Source organism: Anguilla anguilla, chromosome 13 (genome assembly GCF_013347855.1).
Source record: "Anguilla anguilla isolate fAngAng1 chromosome 13, fAngAng1.pri, whole genome shotgun sequence".
In the NCBI taxonomy this organism is placed as follows: Eukaryota; Metazoa; Chordata; class Actinopteri; order Anguilliformes; family Anguillidae; genus Anguilla; species Anguilla anguilla.
In genome coordinates this window covers 30,737,370-30,757,395 of record NC_049213.1, presented here as the reverse complement: position 1 = coordinate 30,757,395, position 20,026 = coordinate 30,737,370, and the positions used below count along the sequence as shown (strand labels likewise).

The 20,026-nt window shown below is 44.5% G+C and overlaps 1 protein-coding gene across 4 annotated transcripts in view; it reads right to left on the bottom strand.

The window, feature by feature from the left end:
• Positions 1-613: 613 nt before the first annotated feature.
• LOC118211467 (protein NDRG3-like) overlaps positions 614-20,026 on the bottom strand; it is a 40,539-nt gene continuing 21,126 nt past the window's right edge. The window contains exons 1-15 of one of the 4 annotated variants that reach the window (XM_035388695.1): positions 19,566-19,982; positions 13,262-13,367; positions 12,741-12,861; positions 12,363-12,425; positions 11,421-11,481; positions 10,096-10,182; positions 8,482-8,538; positions 8,045-8,148; positions 7,872-7,937; positions 7,634-7,685; positions 7,315-7,362; positions 7,063-7,098; positions 6,238-6,289; positions 3,480-3,518; positions 614-2,608 (exon numbers count right to left, since the gene is read on the bottom strand). In XM_035388695.1, the coding sequence (XP_035244586.1) occupies positions 2,433-2,608; positions 3,480-3,518; positions 6,238-6,289; positions 7,063-7,098; positions 7,315-7,362; positions 7,634-7,685; positions 7,872-7,937; positions 8,045-8,148; positions 8,482-8,538; positions 10,096-10,182; positions 11,421-11,481; positions 12,363-12,425; positions 12,741-12,861; positions 13,262-13,367; positions 19,566-19,616 (1,119 nt within the window). In that variant the 5' untranslated portion in view covers positions 19,617-19,982 and the 3' untranslated portion in view covers positions 614-2,432. Of the gene's footprint in view, positions 2,609-3,479; positions 3,519-3,752; positions 5,619-6,237; positions 6,290-7,062; positions 7,099-7,314; positions 7,363-7,633; positions 7,686-7,871; positions 7,938-8,044; positions 8,149-8,481; positions 8,539-10,095; positions 10,183-11,420; positions 11,482-12,362; positions 12,426-12,740; positions 12,862-13,261; positions 13,368-19,565; positions 19,983-20,026 lie in introns of those variants that run through there. The other 3 variants (XM_035388693.1, XM_035388694.1, XM_035388696.1) reach the window with 3 other exon arrangements.

Sequence of the window (20,026 nt, the reverse complement as noted above, 5' to 3'; positions counted from 1 at the left end):
GCTTTCTCACTCGCAGTGAATGCCAGGCTGATGAAAACCTGAAACCTTTAAACTACTTTTGTAAATTACCTTGAACTTTTTAGTGAAGCTGCGTCAAACCACTCAGTCACAATGTTTTTCATGTTTTTTCCTGCTTCATAAACTTGGAAGAATATTGTATTTTACATTTTAATTTGGGCTAACAAAAGAATACCCAATACTGTATTCAATGAGCCTATTTTGGGCCAATAGTTTTGTGCTAATAATATACCCACTTGCTAATACTCTGCAGGTGGGTATGTGAAGAATGGAGAGCCAAAGGATGCTTTGAGACCAAGGACAATAGTAGCCCCCCTTTGTTTCCTCCCTTTTGCTGAATGTCTTCAGTCACGACTATCCCACTGGCACCTGCACAAGGAACACAGTAGCTGAAGGTCAAGCACACCACCCCATGTTCTTCAGCCAGACAGGCAACTTCAGAATCCTGAGTCTCAAACAGAGGCAACGCCACACCATGGCTGTGAATATTAAAAACGAGGGTCCACACAATTAAATGTAGATACAAAACACAACAACACAGAAACGCACATGCACGTGTGCACACACAGGCACAAATCACCTCAGAAATTCACCATTATTTTACAACCTCTAGCTTTATTTAATGGTCAGTACAAATGAACAGAACCAGCAGACAGTGGGAGGTACATGTTCCCTTCTGATTGGGGACAGAACAAAATTCCACATCATCACAGACTCAAAGGTTTGGATACCTTACACAGCTATCAATTTTCACTTTAGAGATGACTGTTGTAAAAAGGAATAGAAAAACAAAACCAAGACAATGACCCGTACTATGAACAAAATCAAAGAACTTCAAAATGAATGAGCATGGGCTTTAAACCAAGGATGGGCCAGTCAAGCAGACTTTTTTATTTGTAGGTATTTTTGTGCAATTTCTCAATTTTTTTATTTAACTGTGCCATTTGTGTTGTTTTGAAAACACCAACAGGTAGCCCATCTGCAGTATGTCTCAAGTGCACCTACACTAGTTCCCCAATGACATGAACTGCATTATGGATTTTGAAAAAATGTGAAAATGTGATACCACTGCTTCCCAATTGAACAAGCTTTTTGTTCCTCAAGCACTTGCTTATTGCTTGGACTTAATATAGACTTCAGCTCCAATATGTCTGCAATGGTCAGTATGAGCTTGCCTTAACAGAACACCGGTGTCAAGTCTCATAATGTTCATCTGATAATATCAGGCAACAGAATAAAAAAAAAAAAAGTAGTGTTATTTTCCTGCTTTGAAGCGTAAGCATGAATGAAGATTATGTATGTTCCTCTATATGTGCTCCTCTGGGGGACCCGTAAATCCTGCTTTCCTGCAGGTGCCTCTGACCCGCCTATGCTAAGCAGGCTGCAGTGAGCGGTTCACTCCCATCACTTCATCTTACGTCTGCGAGATACAACTCTAGCGCTCCCACTCAGGCTGTTACACAAAACACTCAAGCAGAAAAGACAGCAAAACACCACAGACAGCTCTACTTTGTGTACGTCTAAACCAAAGCATGAATTCACCTACAGTATATAACGTGATCATGCTGTACAGTTACAGGTATAAAGGTACAGTGCTGGAACAAGTTACTATTTTTCAGAAAGGGGAGCAAAGTGTGTTTGTGATGCAAGAATTTTAGGTGTGTTTTTTTAATGCGTTTGGTCAATGAATGATATTGATGAAAAGAGAAAGGGAAGGGCTAACAGTTGGTCTGTGTAAAATAGGAGGAGGAGGGAGAGAGACGAGACTCCTAAGTGCCCTATACCAAATAAAGCTCTGCCCTTTTCTTAACTCCAAAAATACTTGGAACCTTTCCTCTTCATCAGCAAAAACAACACATGAGCACTGTACAAAAACCTAAATTTGACTAAAACTGAAATGACAAGGATAATAATAAATACAGGACTCCAGAAATGAACCATCATTGAACAACGAGAAGGAAATCAAAATAAGAACCATAATGAAATTTCAACCTTAAAAGAAAAAAAAAACCACCCAAAATCCTGCTCATTGTATTCACACAACTCACATGCACACACTGCGAGAAAACAATAAGAAACAGGTTTGGTGTAATTCAACCTATGCAGTCAATTTCTTAATATTTATATATATTTTTATTATTTTTTTTGGTCCCCTCAGCTAGTGACTGGAAGTTTTATACCATAGGTGTGTAATTACATATGATTATAGTTATATTTATATATGTATATATTCACATTTACAACACCATTCGTTACAGGTCTCTCTGGCTTTGAGCTCAGGAAAAGGAGGCGGTGTGGAGAGGCTAAGAAGAGGGACACAGGAGAGGGGTGGGAGGCGGGGGGGGGGGGGGGGGGGGGGGGGGGAGGCAGAGGTATACTTCGGCAGGCATCCAGGAGGGTCAGACCAGAAGTGTTTAGCAGGACACCTCCATGGTCTGGGGCCCAGTCTGGTTGTCCAGGGCAGTGGACGAACCGGCACCATCCAGCTGGGAGCTGCCCAGGCTGTGGGAGTGGCTGCCGTCCGGCGAGCCCATGCTGGAGGAGGACTGGGTGCGAGAGCGGGCCAGTCTGGTCATGCCTGCCGTAGGGACTGAGAGAGGGAGATAATAAAAATAAAAAAGCAGAGAGGTTAAAAGGCTGGTCGGGTGCAGAGGGAAGCAAAAGGAGAGAGAGAGAGAGAGAGAGAGAGAGAGAGATAGAGGGGTGTGGGAACCAGAATCTTTACTGTTCCAGTCAGAACTTTCTGCTCAAACAACCCCTGGGGGTTGGGGGAGGGAGAATAATGATGCTTGTAAGAGTCATACTGCACAGAGCCCCCCCCCCCCTTAAAACAAAGTAAAGAATACAAAAGCAGCACATGCATAACATTCATGTTTATCGGTTCATTTGGTTTAGTTAATATTTAAGACCATATTAATACTGATCATATAATTAGAATTATTATGTGATCGTTTCATTATTTTAAGTTTGCATAATTTTTCCCCCTCATGTGGCTTCCTCTGTACAAAGTGAGCCAAAGTCTTCAACTTTTATTCTGCATTGCTGACAACATCATTATTCTCCCAAAATAAAATATTTTTGCAAGAACAGCTCTTTGTTTAAGAGAAAGAAACTAATGAGTAAGCCGAATGTTGAGGATGGAGCATGCGCAACACAAACACATAGACCTACCTAGGGAAACAAAAAAAAGGAAACACGGTGAACAGTACAACGCTTATCCCACAGACACAAACACGCATGCACACACACTGTCCACATTACATCTTAACACAAAACAGAAGAAAAAAGAAGCACAAAGAAATGGCAACTATGTGCATGGGTCATGCTTTTTTAAAGTCTTAAAGAAAACTGAAGTAGTCGCAAAATGTAAGGAGGTGGAAGTCAGTACTGGGAATACAGGTGGCTATCTTATGTAATGACAGGCTGACACCACTCTGGGTAGCAGCGTAAGATCCTGGTACCTGATTCATTGTTCAGATGGCTGAGCTGAACATGGGGGACTGTTAGCATTGATGGGAGGGACAGGAAGGAAGACAAGGAAGGAGGAGGGAGGTAAGAAGGATGAGGAGAGACATGGAGACACATTTAAGTTATTGGCCTGTCCTGGGGCAAATGTATCCTACTTTATTATATGTTTAATATTATATTACTATTATACTTTCTAGTATACTTTTCCTATTACATTACCTTGTCTATATTCATTGTGCCAAACGTTTCCAAAATGAAGTTATATATGAATGTATTACATTATACTTTTATTACTAGAGCTACATACTATCTTCAAATTTAATAATAACCACTGCTGTTGTCCATATAAAAAAAACATTGATCTTACCATTCTTGTTTGCTAACTGATACCATTCTCAAATACATTTTTTACTAAACTGAACATGCTATAGTAAATGAGTATAATAGTGCACATCACTATGATGCATCAGGTGAAAAGTGAGAAATCCCTTTCAAAGATGACATTCAGCAGCTAATTCCACTGTAGCTGATCAAGATCAAATTTTTTTTAAAACGCTGATCAAAAACACGCCCCAAAAAAGGGCGAGCCTCACAGAAAGCCTAAAGAGCTTTGAACCCGAACCCTGCTGTGGTGTTCGCAGCGTCCTGATGGCACAGAGCCTTTAATCAGCACTAAGCCTGCTGGGGGACCAGTGGCACTCTCAGAGAGAGAGAGAGAGAGAGAGCTCACCCCCTTCCCTGCGATGGGAAGCACAGAGTGCTGACTGCTTGTCCTGGCTGTTATGAACACATGGTATGCTGCTGCCGCAATGAGATGGAGAGGGTTCAAAAGAAGCACACGAGGAACAGAGAAGGGGATGATGGGATAAAGAAAGGGAGAGCTGAAGGATATCTCCTTAAAAGATCTGCAGACCATTGCGGTTTTATCGAAATACATTTCTCTGATGCAAAGTAGTTGAAACACCGCATCCTGATTAAGCCCAGGTCTGTATGTGGCATTAATGAGTAACTAGCACATCATTCATAATAAGCAGGTCCTCTGCATTCTTGCCAATCTTCTTCAACTGCCATAAATGTGAATTTCTTAACAGAAAATGGGGTTAATTATTTATCTAATAATGAGGACAATCAACACAAATCTTTTAATTTCTTTTCGCTTTACGATTGTTTTAATGCTCCACCCTGATGTTTCTCTTCCAGAACAAAAAAGCATAAAATGAATATATGATTCTCATACAAATTAATCTTCATAAAACTATGTTAGCTGCCTGAAAATCTTTATGTAAGAGTCATTCAGCACAATAGCACCCTGTGATTAAACATGTAAAGTTACACTAAATGAAACGGTCCCTGAGGATTAATGAAGAGCATTACTTTTTTGTCCATCAACTTGTACAATCCAGGACAAAGGCACACAGCTTTCCAGAGGCAAAGATGAAAACAAAGCTTGGTTTAATCACACCTTTGTTCAGCATCAAAGCTAGTCTTGAAAGTAACCAGCCGTGGTAGCATTCATAGAATTTCCTTCCTGTCTTTTCCTTTCCACCGACTCTCGATGTCAGACCGCGGTCTCTGTCTAATGCGTGTGACACCTGTCAGTATGCTGCTGGTATCCTTTACTCTGGTAGATGAGAGAGACTTCTGTACCAATACGTTAAACCCGTTCGGTCCGTCCCACACAATGCTTTTCTGCACTCCATGTTTATATCTTTAAATATAAACATTTGTCTGTATCCACAAAAAGAAATCAAGCACTTTCAACCAGTAAGAAACAGATATACTGGACACAGTTTAGAAACGAAGAGCCCCACCTGGTATTTATCTTCGTTAAAATTTGTCACTTTCAAGTTTACACACATCAAATGAAAGAATGTAGAGAGAGAGAGAGAGACAAAGAGAGAGAGAGAGAATATGATAAAGAGAGAGAGAGAGAAAACCAAAAGGGTGGATGTTCTACCACATGGGACTCTGCATTTTAAACTATTTTTTAAAGCGGTATATTATGGAAAGAAAGTCTCATCACACAGAAGTCAACCAGGAGAGCTGCTGTACATGAGTATGGCATGTCACAGGTCATGCTGCGGAAGGGCAAACGCTGGCAAACAATTACTTACTACCATGGACATTCAACACTGTGAAAAGGACAGGAAACGTGGTTAGTTTGGGTGCTGTTAATCCTCTGGTTTTCCGTGACAAGTTTCAGTTTTCACATGGCACCAGACTGCCCATCCAGTGCCCAAAGGGGTTGCCAAACTGGCAGAAAGACCCTAAAAACACAAACTGACTTCTTAAAGATCAGATGATTGGATAAATGTGAGCTTTACTTCTGAATAAAGATAAGAGACTGAGAATGTATTTCAAAAGCATTTTCCAGCTGTGTGGATAAAAGAAGTCTCAATGCCACATGATCTCTAGTGGTCCCCAGGTCAAAAAATCCCAACCTGTAAGGAGTAAGTGGTGGTGGTGGTGGTGGGGGGGGGGGGAGGGGCTGCTGTCTGCAGGAAGGGTACATACATTTCTAAGTTAAGTTTGTAAGTTTCTTTGTAAATATCTGCTGTGGATTAAGGACACTACAACACAGATACCTCCAATGACAGGACACTTAAAAATATTAAAAAATAAGATAAAACAACAAAGACTTGGACTCTCAACAGACAGACAGTGTAAAAATCAGTTGGCTCAACACACCGTACCCCGGAGAGCGCGAAAGGGAGAGACAGACGTAGGAGGAGGGAGGAGCTCTGTACTCACTGTATCCCATGCCCTGGACAAAGTACTTGAAGGCTTCGGTGAGTTTACCCGGCTGTGAGAAACACAGAGGAACACAGAGTTTATTTACAGCACGACAAACCTCCATACATCCACCTAATCGGTCTATCCATGTTATTCCTGGGTCGCTATCCCAGCATGCAGTGGGCGAGAGGCAGGAATACACAGGCCGCCAATCCATCGCAGGGCCCACACACCATTCACTCACACATTCATACCTACGGGCAGTTTAAAGTCTCCACTTAGCCTGCTGCACGTCTTTGGACTGTGTGAGGAAACTGGAGTACCCAGCGGAAACCCACACGGACACGGGGAGAACGTGCAAACTCCACACGGTCAGGATTTGAACTCAGTAGCTTCCTTGCTGTGAAGTGACAGTGCTATGCACTATTCACAACACCTATTGTACAGTGCTATTCATGCTGCCCGGACTGGAGAACATAAGAATGTTTGATAATGAGAACAGGCCATTCAGCTCATGTAAGTTGACAGATAGGCTAACCAATAATCCAAATTAGCAATATTAATCAGATAGAAGTGATGTTATTATTGTAAGAATATCATGTAGCTTGTAACGGTAAAATTGTCCAGACTGTCGCACAGTCCGTATGGAGGCTGACTCTTAACCCATAATTTCAACCCATGTGGCCTGGGGTTTGATTCTCCTCCATGGAACTTTCTGTACCATGGTTGCCTCTCTGTAGCCCTCTCTGCTTTTCTCTCCCCTGTCTGATCAAAGTGAAACAATACATAAGGAGGGTGACCACTGTCCACCCAGGTCCGATCATTAGATGAGAGGTTACTCACTTGGACAACCTGAGGCAAGCCACCACAGTCTGCCATCTGCACAGAAAGAGAAACACACACAAAAAATACAGTCACTACCACAGAGCCTGCAGACAAACCACAAATGCACAGGCATGTCAATGTCACATGTCAAGATCGGCAAAGTTACACCAAGGCAGGCCAAGTGTTTAATTCTGCAATGGCACCAATACCTAGTCGTACACTGCAGAGAAAAACCTGTTTCTTCCTAAATAATGAAATAAACATCCTTACCTTCAGCAGTGTTGTGTTTGATGGATTTAACCTGGAGTTGCACTCCACCTACATGGGAAAAGAGAGAATTGGGAGTCAAAGCCCCCCCACACACACATACAGACACAAAAGAGCAGTATTGGGCTCCAGGGAAGCCTCATTAGGATCCAGCCCTGTTACTAAGCTTAGAAGAAAACTGAGATCCTGCTGTGTTCCAGGGGCTTTTACTCCACACAGAGGCCATGCTGAGGTCACAATGGGTTTCCATGGTGATGATAGCACAAATCCACTGACAGTTTATGCTCTGAACCTGAGTAAGACCTGGAGGAGAGGCACCCACCACAGCTTCCACTGCCGGAGATGTGTCTCCAACCACCAGCAGGGCAGGGCAGCTGTAAGGGTAGAGAAGAGGGCCAAAAATGGCAGTGAGCCAAAGGAGTACAGTGCAGGAGTGAGCATAACACACACAAGCACAAGCACACACATGTTCACACGCACAAGCACATGCACACACGCACACACACACACAAGTACACACGCACACACGCACACACACCCCAGGCATCGCTCAGACTCACGTCAGCGTGTTCACTGTGCCCTCGTTCAGGCCGAGAACAGGTCTCTCGATCTCCAGGTCCCGACGGCTGCAAAAGAGAGCGAAGCCAACGGACCAATCAACAAACAGCACTCACCGTTCTATCGATCTAACAGCCAGCCAACAGTATTGCAAATAGTATGTTTCCCTTAATACCCGCTGTAGGAGGTGCAGAAGAGGCCCAGGTTGTCCTGGTTAATATCCTGGGCGATGTGCAGGCGGTAAGTCTGGATCAGCTCCTCATTCTCCGTCAGCTCGTTCTGAGAGATCCCAGGGGGAGACGGCAATTATCTCAACACAAGCTGTGATATTAAACTCCGCTTTTAAAAATTATTTGAATCTAAAAATGGATACATCAACTTTTCGGGGGTAGAGTCTTATAAAAGCCAATATTTAGGTTGTAGTGTCTCACACACTTGAAATCCATTTATCTGTATCAGAGCACTAGCAAAACCCGAAGCACTGGCTCTGTTTTTCACTAACGTAAGCACTGTAAAGGGAAGGACTATGGACATTATGTACATGTAATGTACACTATGTACATTAAGATGGAAAGGACTGCTGTTTTTATTAGGGGGTGCTATTGTTCTTACCGCACTGAAGTGATGGGCCATAACGATGTCCACCAGATTGCTTGTCCACCCAGAGAGCTGGAAAAGAGACGGAAAAAGATCGGTGCCATTTTTACACTGAAGAGAAATACGCAATCCCCTGAGGTGAGAGTTTAACACCTCTGTTGGACGGAGTGTAGCACAGTGGGTAAGGAACTAGACTTGTAACCGAAAGGTCGCAGGTTCGATTCCCGGGTAAGGACACTGCCGTTGTACCCTTGAGTAAGGTACTTAACCGAAATTGCTTCAGTATATATCCAGCTGTATAAATGGATACAATGTAAAATGCTATGTAAAAGTCGTGTGTAAGTCGCTCTGGATAAGAGCGTCTGCTAAATGCCTGTAATGTAATGTAATGTAATGTAACAACATGGGGTCACAGGACAAGAACTGAGGCAAAACTCATCCCCACCTCAGAAATAGCAAGCTAGCGCTGCAAAGTTTGAGACAGGATTACCTGCATAAGATCCATAAGCATCAATCATTCGATATAGGAAAATATTTATCTCTTTTTTTATTTGTTTTTTAGTGTTGTGGTGCTTGTTAGGCCACATTCTGACAGTTACAGCAGAAAAAAACTGGAAATCTGGTGATCTGAAGTTATTGAATCACCACTCACACTATACACAGAGTAAACAGTCCTAGAGTCCTCGTGAATAATGAATAACATGTTTCTGGAGAATGTGGACCATTGAACAGTCGAACAAAGTGTTGAACCAGGACTTGTCCATAGACAGTGAGGAAGTGGGTAAAAGAATAAAATGTTTACACAATAAACCACCAACTGCTATGTCTACATGCTTCTGCTCCAAGGCGATGTAGTTACCTACATTATTTGAAATTAACTTGGTGTTGGAGCCAAAATGGCCTAGAAATCAGTTTGAACAAAAGCTTCTGCGAAATTAATAGATAAATACCTTAGAAAAGGCAATTCCAACACTGTTAGCAGCTGCATATTACATTACAGAACAGGAGGGCAAACCTACAACATAAACACCTAAATATACTTGAAATTATGTGATTTTGTGGTTCAATGGCAGTATGAATGCAGGTGGTATGGAAAGTGTGTAGTATAATGGGTAAGGAGCTGGGCTTATAACCAAAAGGTCATGGGTTCGAAGTCGTGCAAGTTGCTCTAGATAACAGTAAATGCCTGAAATGTAATATCAGTGCAAATGCCCTGGACACTAGCAGGGCTGCCAGATAGCAGGGGTCCCAGTGTATTTTGGCAGGGTGAAAAAACTTTCAAAAGCATCCTGAAACTGGAGCCAAATTTGGAAGTGAACCAAAATGGACCGCCCTGCAAAAGATTGGCGATCTGTCCAGGGTGTATTCCAGCATCTCAGCCAATGTATACTGAGAGAGGCTCCAGCCCCAATGGGACCCTGACCAGGAATATGTGGGTTATATAATGGATGGATGAATGGATGGACCAAAATGTAGCAAAAAAGGGCATATTATAGGCAGATATAGTCAAACAATTGCCTTATTCTTCTCAAAGAGAATATTCTGGACCTTCTAGACCATAACCCAACATCTCCCCATGCTACCCTCCCCCCCACTGAGCAGAACCCTGGATAGAAGAAGATAGCTTACCTTGGAGGCAGCCCAATCTATCCAGCCCTCGGCACATGGGTCCACATTGATCAAAACCAGTCCCTCCACAAGGCCTGGATGATTCAGCTGCAGACAGGGAGGGCAATGCTCCTTACAGACAAGTCCATGAGAATGTGGGGTGGGAGTGGGGGGGCTTAACCTGCAATGCTTCAGTCCTCTACAAGGCTTTCACAACACCTTCATCTTGCCATTTATACATGTCAGACACTTTCAGTTGTGTGTGGCATCCTCAGCTGTATATATACAATATAGATATAAATACATGTCATTAGAGTTGTCATTTGTGTGTTCATGTCTCATGAGTTCTCAGGTGTGTATCCATTTCTCTTGAGTTCTCAGGTGTGTGTTCATGTCTCTGGAGTTCTTGTGTGTGTGTTTATGTCTCTGGAGTTCTCATGTGTGTGTTCATGTCTTTGTAGTTCTCAGGTGTGTGTTCATGTCGCTGGAGTTCTCAGGTGTGTGTTCATGTCTCTGGAGTTCTTGTGTGTGTGTTTATGTCTCTGGAGTTCTCATGTGTGTGTTCATGTCTTTGGAGTTATCATGTGGGTGTTCATGTCTCTGGAGTTTTCAGGTGTGTGTATGTTCATGTCTTTGGAGTTCTCATGTGTGTTCATGTCTTTGAAGTTCTCATCTGTGTCTGCAGGTCCCTGGAGTTCTCAGCTGTAGGAGTCTTGAAGTGTCCTGAATGTCAGGTTGCCATACAGGATGATCCCCGGTGGGAGAAAGGCAGTTATTTCTGACATTTTCTTTCTGTTGAAATCACAATGAGGCTGGACCCAGTGGGATCGCCATGTTAGCCTGTACATCTCTGCACTCACTCTCTCCACCCTCCTCCTTCCCTCATCAATCTTTCACCAGCCTCCCTCCTTCTGTCTCCGCTGACCTCCCTCTCTCTTTTATTATTCTACTCCTCTCCCCTGTTCTCCACACCACCACACTTCAGTGAAACAAAGGCCTGGATTCAATCCACATTCGTCCTTAAAGTGTTGATTGAATCCAGTCTAACCTGGGTGAGTCACCAGAAACCAGCACCTGAGAATTAGGTAACGGTCAGGAGCAGTCAGGACCATTCATCAGTCGCGGTGAAGATGATCGTGTAGGCGATCGATCACAAATCCTCTCATCTTTTTATAGGCAGACCATAGAGACATGGAGATGAGCCTGGGGCCCGCTAAATAACCCAGCTCTGGGATTAATCTCCGGAGAGACAGTGTAACTGACAGCAGCGAGTCATGAATCACAGAATGGCTTAACCTGCTTTGACCTCATAACCTGCGTGTAATGCGAAGCTTGCGGTGGCTTACTGCGAATCTGGACAGGATGTAGGCGCCAGCTCCAACTCCGATTGCGATCACACTGTTCACCCTGCGAAAAGACACACAAGGCTGTAACACACACTGGATAACACTTCTTTTCTATAATAAACACTGACCATTAGAATTTCTTGCAGCCTGGGAAGCGCGTTATGTCAAAATAATCCTGCTTAGTGCTAAACCAAATCAATAGAGTGAAAGAGCTTCTACACACTATGTTTGCACAAATATCACAATGCTACTCAATGTTACATAGTACTACAGGTATAGAATGTTTTTATTTTGGCCCTGCAAGCTAACTGGCTCCAATGTGCGTCTGTCAGAAGCTTTATGGAGGACACTCTGATACTCAAGCACACGCTGATAATCTCTCAGTAAAACGCAGATGCCTCAATCAATACTGAGAGCACATTAGTGGCTCATTCATAAAGAATCACGTACAACCTTCCTCTAATGGATAAAAAGGATCTGAATCATTTTAGAAACATTTCCACCATACATTTCCGCCTTCCCCTTACGGGAATCGCTCCTCCAGAGAGTCCGGAGGGGCGTGATTTGTATGCGCAGCCTACCGGAGAGCGGAAGGAGAGACGCTCTGCCCGATCGCATTTTTAATTTATGGCGGTGGCCGAGCGCACTGGTGCAGTGCTGCAGTCAGGAAGCTCTGTTCTGCAGCCTCGCTCCAGGGCGATGGGGACAAACCTGAGCCACTGTGCCCAAAACACAGTGTGCAGCACCTGAAGCCCGTAACGTGCTACGCCTACAGACGCTGGCAGTGGGGTGGATATACTGTCAAATGCTCTCAGGATCAAGGGCACCTAAAGTATGCGTCCACTGTGGAGTGGGCCAACGCTGTGCCACACCCAGAAACAGAAAGGGCCCCATTCGCATAAGGACAGGGCAAGAATACTGACCCCGTTGTGCAATACTTACTTCAGATGAGTTAGGACAGAGGGGAGCATCTCGGCCAGCTGGTCCATGGAGGGATACATGTACCTGTGTGTACACACAAGGACAGCATTACACACATATACCTAATGAACCTGCCTATCAAATATGCTCTATTGTAGACTCTTCACTACCAGGAGTTTGTCTCTATAACCCTGCTGGGTCAGTCTAACACTGTTCATGACTGTGATTGCATTATCTTTTGGTTTACAATGCCTGAAATAGCATTGGTTTTATCACAGAAAACAATCCATGTGCCATCCCTAGGTGAATTATTCCAGTGGGTAAGCATTCCATTAACCCAAGTCAGGCACTGAGGTTCCACAGATTTGGCGATGGTGAACAGTGAACCCGGTTCCGTACCCAGTGGGGAAGGGCGGGGCACCCTCCTGCTGGCCCGGGGCATCGACGTGGACGACGGCGAAGTGGTGCGTGATCTCCTGCATGTCCTCATAGTTGAAGAGTGTGTTGAAGCAGGACTTGTCTGCGGACAGCAGGGAGGAAGAGGGTGAAATCTGGGCCTGGGAGATAGTGACCATTGCACCAGACCCAGAAATGGAGATATAATCCTCCAATAGTGATGACCATCCCACATGCTTGCTCTTTAAACAGGAGCTGTGGAAAAGCTGCTATTGCAGAAAGGTTGAATCTGCCCAAAGTCATTTGTTCATCAGTGCAAATGTCCTTGGCACACTGAAGGGGCCATAAGGCATTTTGACAGGGTACAAGAAGTGTTATTGAAGCTGTCCTTGAATTTTGAGATAAATGATGAATTTTGCATAGCTGTTTAAAGCTTGGCTGCTTCCACCATAAATTAAAACTCTCAAATCTGTATGCACAACCGACTGACAGGGCACAGAGAGACAGAGAACGCAGGGACTTACGGTTGAGGCCGATGTCATGGTAGGTGAGGATGACTGGACGGTTCCCCTTTGGGGTACCCCTCATGGTCACATGCAGAACGCCATGGGGGGTCTCAATGTCATGCTCCTACAGCCAATCAGAGACAAGAACCAACTGTAAAGTCAATCTGTATAAACGAAAGGAATTTCAGTGTGAGTGCAACTTATATTAATTGTTTAAAAAAAAAAAAAAAGCCACAACGTAGGTCCCTTTTTAATGCTAATTTACCTGAGTAAATTTACCTGTGTAAAATTTTACATTATACTCACACAAGTGCCTGGAAATTAGATTTTTGTACCATGTCACATTTACTGTGGATCAACAAAATCAATGCAACTGTCATCTGTTTAAAACGGTTTAAAACTTGTTAAAGTCAAAACGAAATGCTTTGCTCGCGGCCTCTTCTTTTTGTTCCAGCACCAGAATCTATGAATTCACTTTTGCTTGTGCTGTGATTTTACCCCCGACAGCTTGCAATGCAAGGCACGTTGTCTGCTGCTCAGCAGAGCGATTTGCCACGAATTACACATTTGCATGTCCTCGCTCTCCTAAAACACTGCCGAAAATGCCAACTGCCGCCGTGTAAAGAGAAGGCTTCAAGCAACGTTCAAACCACTGATGATTCATGAGTGGAAAACCCTGTTCCTGCTGGTAGAGAGTTTTGCTAGAAGACTGAGAGAACAAAGACGTGGCCTGCCCTCGTTCGTAAGGACGAGTGTTAACACAGTAACGCAGCGGTATCAGAGACACGGGCGTGTCCTGGTCTCTGGAGGAAATGTGCTACGGCACAGGACCGCTCTCACAGAGAAACCTTCCAGAACACAACATCCAGCAGCCAATTTCCAGGGCCATCCTTATAATCTAACATCTGCAAATCGTCAGGACAAAACTCTGCACAGCATCAATACTGTTCATCTATTCACTAGCTTTACACAGGCACTAAAAGACAAACACACACACACACACACACAGAAACACAGACACGCAGACATGCACACACAGACACACACACACACAGGCAGTGTGTGGGGTAGGGTGATTCTGAGCAACCCAGCTATCCCATCTCCTTCATTTTGCAGTGGCATTCTGATGGTTCAATCCGATCAGAAAGGGGACAGAGCGAGGCCAAATGCTCTACTCTGTAGACGATGACTGTGCAAAACGCCACCTTCCAAAGATTTACAGACACAGGCCAGGGGCACTGCAAGCACTGTGCTGCTAATCGTCTCCAGCAGCTCAGCAGACAAAAAGGCATGAGGTAGTACATACACACACACACACACACACACACACATACACACCACTCTTAAAACAAGTGAATGAATCACACAAAACATCTATATAATCAATAATAATGGTGAAAAGGTATCCGTTTCACAAAGACAACCTTACTGGAACCAGACCTAGTCAGATTAAGATGCAGACAGCAAACACAGACTGTAAGAGCAGGGAGAGATCCACATACAAAACACCAACTGAACTGGGAAATACAGAAAAGGCACTGATCTCTTTTGACCTACATTTAACCTTGAACGTGAAGATGAACAGTGTCTGAGGAGAATGTCACTTCTCACCAGAGACCAAGTAGGCCCTGGTCATGTGGTTTCCGAATTCGCCTGTGTGAGGGTCGGCCTCTGGAGACACTGCAATGCTCACACAAGCAGGGCACACCCATAAGAACGGCCCCAGCCCATTTTGTAGGGTGTAAAATTGCATTGCTAAGAATTTCTCACAAAATTTAATGTGGACTAAAATAAACATATAATTTCAGAAATATTTATTAACAAAATATCTGACACAAAAAATCTGAAATAAAGTTGGTCAAGACCTGGCTAGGCTATTTTGCTTTTTTTTATAATATATTTGGTTTGTATTCAGTTTGTATTTGTCAAATGAGACTTTGGGGAAGGGGTGTGAATTTACTCGCATGTGAGAACTCGGTGAACAACAGCATGGCACTTGTTAAACCATCCAAGTATCTTAATCTACACTTTCCATGCAGCCGGTATCTGTGATCACACCTGTCAGGATTTGACGTCCCTGAAGAGATTTGGGTGGCTGTCACACAGATGCTTTGCTAGGTTGTAGGCTGTTACTATTTTAACACCAATGTTGCTTCTACAGTAAAACACCATTTGTATTACAGTACCGGTATCAAACTTCTGAATTAGTTTTAATTAATTTTACTTGATTAACAAGTGTGCTAATGATCTAAATAATCAATGGGCAGGTAAACACAGCTTCTTTCTACATATCATGTCAGGGAGATGAAGCTATAAATTCAATTTAGAAAAATCAGTTATAATCACTTTGCTAAGTGCACTTAATGAAAAATTATACACCATCGCGTTAACTACTGCATTAGGTTTCAGCACAACCTGCAATAACCGACTATCTAACAAGACCTGAGCTTCCAGATAGTTTAAATGACAAAATCTGTGTATTGCCGAACTTTGCCATGAATACTCTATAAGTGTGAGTGCGGAGAACGAAGAGCAAATGTACCCACAATTTAAAAAAATGTGGCGCATATGGGTAACAAGCACGTAACTGTCCAGACCCATGGCGCAACTCACTTCCGCAGACACATTTTAGCTGGCACCGCCTGCTAAAAGCGTCCCACAAAACGTCCCTCAAAGCTTGTCCATGAGTGAGTGAGTGACCACAGTTTGCCATGCATAGCCCACGGCGGCAGTTCCTGCGCGCCATGGGAAAAAGATGCGATGTGTAACCTCTGAATAATGCATACAGCCTGGATAAAACTTACATTCCCATGTCTGTCTGAAGTTCACAAAGCATACTGACTACAGATGGTTACGCTCTATAGTGTCACCAGCAGATGAACCATGTATTTATCATATTTTTGACACTAATACCTCAACTACTTGGCCTACATTCAAAATCTTTCCATTCCAAGACTCCGCGGAGTTTGGTATTTTGTGTCATTCATGATATACGAGACTGTTGTGTCCCATATTTTACTCTGAGTGCCCTGCTTTTCAACACGTTGGGGACAGTCAGTGTGATCCACTGCTGCCATTACATCTAGCAACACAGCTGGATTTCTCTCCCTAATCAGTTGCTTGCACGCAGACACACACACACACACACACACACACGCACACGGCATGGCCATTAGGCACGGCCACTACATCAACGTTCCCTTCAGTTCTTTAAGACAATCATTTTGCTATAATAGAAAGCAATGTCAGGTGTGTATTGAATTTTTCAAAATACTGGTATCATACCGTTTGAAAATTTTGTTACTGCGGTACTTTTAAAAAAAATACTGGTATAATGTGCAAACCTAGTGTAATGTGTGTGGGGGGAGGGGGGGGTACCCTGCCTGGGAAATATCATAAACTTTCATCATCCCACCCCACTCCACAACCACAGATTACCAGGGGTTTGCAAATATGCAGTCAAAAGCACAGAATTAATGTCACCCTTCTCTCTTCCAGCTGTAAGCTAGCTTAACAATGCGCCCCTCCCAGTTCCACAATAAGGCTAAAAAAAACAGCTGACTGCAGCTTCGGGTAGGCTGAGGCATCACTACGGCAACACATGATGATGCGTACAAAAAAAATCTTGAAACTAAGCTTTGCTAACAAAATACATTTGCCCTCGGGGAAGAAGATAAGTTCAAAAGCCTTTGATTTAAAAATCTGATGCCAGAGGTACTCTGTTTCAGCTCGAAGCGTTTATCTATGAATAAGCAGCCGGGGTTCTCCAGTGAAGAGGCAGCTGTCTACCAGGGATGCAGAACGTGTAAACCAAAAGACAAAAAACTGAAAAATGAAGATAAAACTGTAACCACCTAAAGCCGCTTCCTGGCATAAGACAACCTGCTAATCATTAACTGACCTGCTAACTAAGGCAAAGAGATTGCATTGTACATGCAAAATATGTGAAAACATTCTGCTGAGTCACAGTGCTCCCACTTAGCCCTCAGAAAGGAAGTGATGTCAGGAGTAATACGGGAAGCTCCGCCCCTTCCGGTCACGTGTGGTGCCACCTGCTCCCACAGCGCACGTGACGCACAAGGTCAGACGCACACTGCGGGTTTTTTAGGAAGTTAATGCAGGACAGGAAGCACAGAGCCGAGGGGCTCGCTGGGCATCAATAATGAAGAGACAAGGCAGACGAGGAGGCGCTGGAGGAGCAGCAGCAGCAGGAGGAGGAGGAGACACAGGTTATTGCTCTGTGGTGGGGTGTGGTGGGGTGAGGTGTGTTTCGGCGGGGGTGGGGGAGGGGGGCAGTAGACATGGGCATTGTTGGAGTAAGAGGGAAACGATCCCACTCGTGTGTGACTTAACCGGAATCAGGGGAAGCGAAGAGATTTTTTAATCACAGTGGGGACGCGGGGACAGCACAGACACAGCACAGACACAGCACAAAAGCAGCACAGACACAGCACAGCACAGACAAGCCCGGCCAGAGGATTTGAGAACTCGCCTACATGGCATGACCAGCTTTGCTTTATAATTCCAGTCACATACACATTAAGGAAAGGGCGGCACAAAAACAACACAAACAAAAAACACAGAATACTGACACACACAACTAACACAATGCAACAAAAGCACAAAACACAGACATACAGCTCACTCACACACCACATGCACATATCACAGACATAAAGACACAGCACAGCACAGCGAAGATCTGAAAACTCGCCTACGTGGGGTGAACACCTTTGTTTTATAATTCCAGTCACATACTCATGAAAAAAGGCTGCTTTTGATTATTACAAAAGGCTGTTTTTTTCCAGTCAAGAGACCAAAACAATAACTGAGCAAATCAATCAACTATGCTATCTGCAAAAACAATTTGTAGTTAAATTTGTGTATCATTTTCCTTTAGAAGGAGGGAGGCATAGGTAGAGGAGAATGTCAAGGACATAAGAGGGAGAGGACTGTGACATTTGCAACACTGACCAAACACTGACCAGTACTGACGAGCATCGAATCACACTGCCCCTCTGACACTGACCACACTCAGAATGACTAACACTGCTGAGAAACAGAGTGATGAGAATGAGCTGAGCGGGGGGGGGGGGGGGGGGGTAAGAATTAGGGGAGGGAGGCAAGAAGGGTGTGTGAGGATTAATACAGAGGGGAGCGACAGAAGAGATCTAAGCCCTGAAAAGGAGGGCAACCTCTCCCTTCCCCTCTCTCACCCGACAAAGAGAAAGAGAGAGGGAGAGGGAGAGAGAAAGAGAGAGATAGATAGTTAGACAGAGAGAGGGAGAGAGATAGATATAGATAGAGAGAGAGGGAATGAGAAAGAAAGAAAGAAAGAGAGAGAGAGAGGAAGAGAGAGGCTCAGAACAGACTCAGGTGTGAGGAACAGCATCATATCCAGATGGACTCAAGACTATGAAAGCAAAATGAATCACATGCAGTGGCCATGTCCTTCTACAGCCTAACAGGGGACTCCAGGTGCAGGCTGGCCAAGAGAGGAAAGCAGAGGCAAGATGTGTGCCTTTATTACCCCCCACCCACCCCCCACCGCCAGCTACTCCCCACGACCCTGCACACGCCTGTCACCACCCCAGTGCCCTCCCCCTAGCCTTCACTGTGGAGATTAACTATCGGTGAGACCCCATCAGGGAGGTCGCATCTGCTCAATTCCCCATTTTCAGTCAGCCAGACCCCCTCTGTTATAATCAACACCGAGGCCTCCCTTAGACCAGATGTCATCTACACACACCCAGCAAAGCCCCATGGGAACACACTCACAGCCTGTGACAACAGCAAAGCATCGCCTGGCTCCCTTCAGCCCACACACGCGCACATGCACGTACAAATACACACACACACACACACACACGCACGCACGCACGCACCTACATGCACACACACACACACAAACATACACGCACCTACATGCACACACACACACACACACTCATGTACATGCACACACATACACAGACACACACTCGCATACACTCACACACACACACTCATACACACATGCACACACACATGCATGCTCAAATACATATTTACACATACACACATGCACAAATACCCACGCACGGCACGCATGCATGCACACACACACACACACACACACACACACACACACACACCCTCTTTTCCACTCACGCAAACTGTTTCACGGAAAGACCATCTTCTCTCATTTAATTTATATATATACACATACTATACAAAAGCACAAAAAAAAACCCTAAAAAGGATTGCTTGACAGCGCTGAAAATGGCAGATGTGCCGGGAAGCCTGGCGCACTGAATCAGAATAAAGGCTACTTTGAACTCACCACCCCAATTTCAGCCTCTGCAATCTGAGCTAGGTCCAGGATGGCTGTCATTTCTCACAGCAACAAGGAGAGCTGCAGGGAGGAGCCGGGAATGCAGTGAGCAGCACCACAGCCAGAGAGGACAAATGGCAGCAGAGCACTGCCAGCAGAACAGGAGGAGGAGGAGAGAGAGAGAGGGAGGGAGAGAAAGAGAGAGAGGGAGAAAGCGAGAGAGGGAGGGAGAGAGAGAGGGAGGGAGGCAGAGAGAAAGGGAGAGAGAGAGAGAGAGGGAGAGGCAGAGAGAGAGAGAGAGAGCACAGGGACAAGCTAACGAGTAAATGAGAAAGAGAGCGAGGGCATAGAGAAAGTGAGCGAAGAAGAGATGGAGGGGAGGAGGTGTGGAAAGAGAGAGGTGCAGCCTAAACAGAATGAGTCCAGCACCGTCTGGGTCGTGTTAGCGTGGAGGGAGGTCAGGTGGGTGC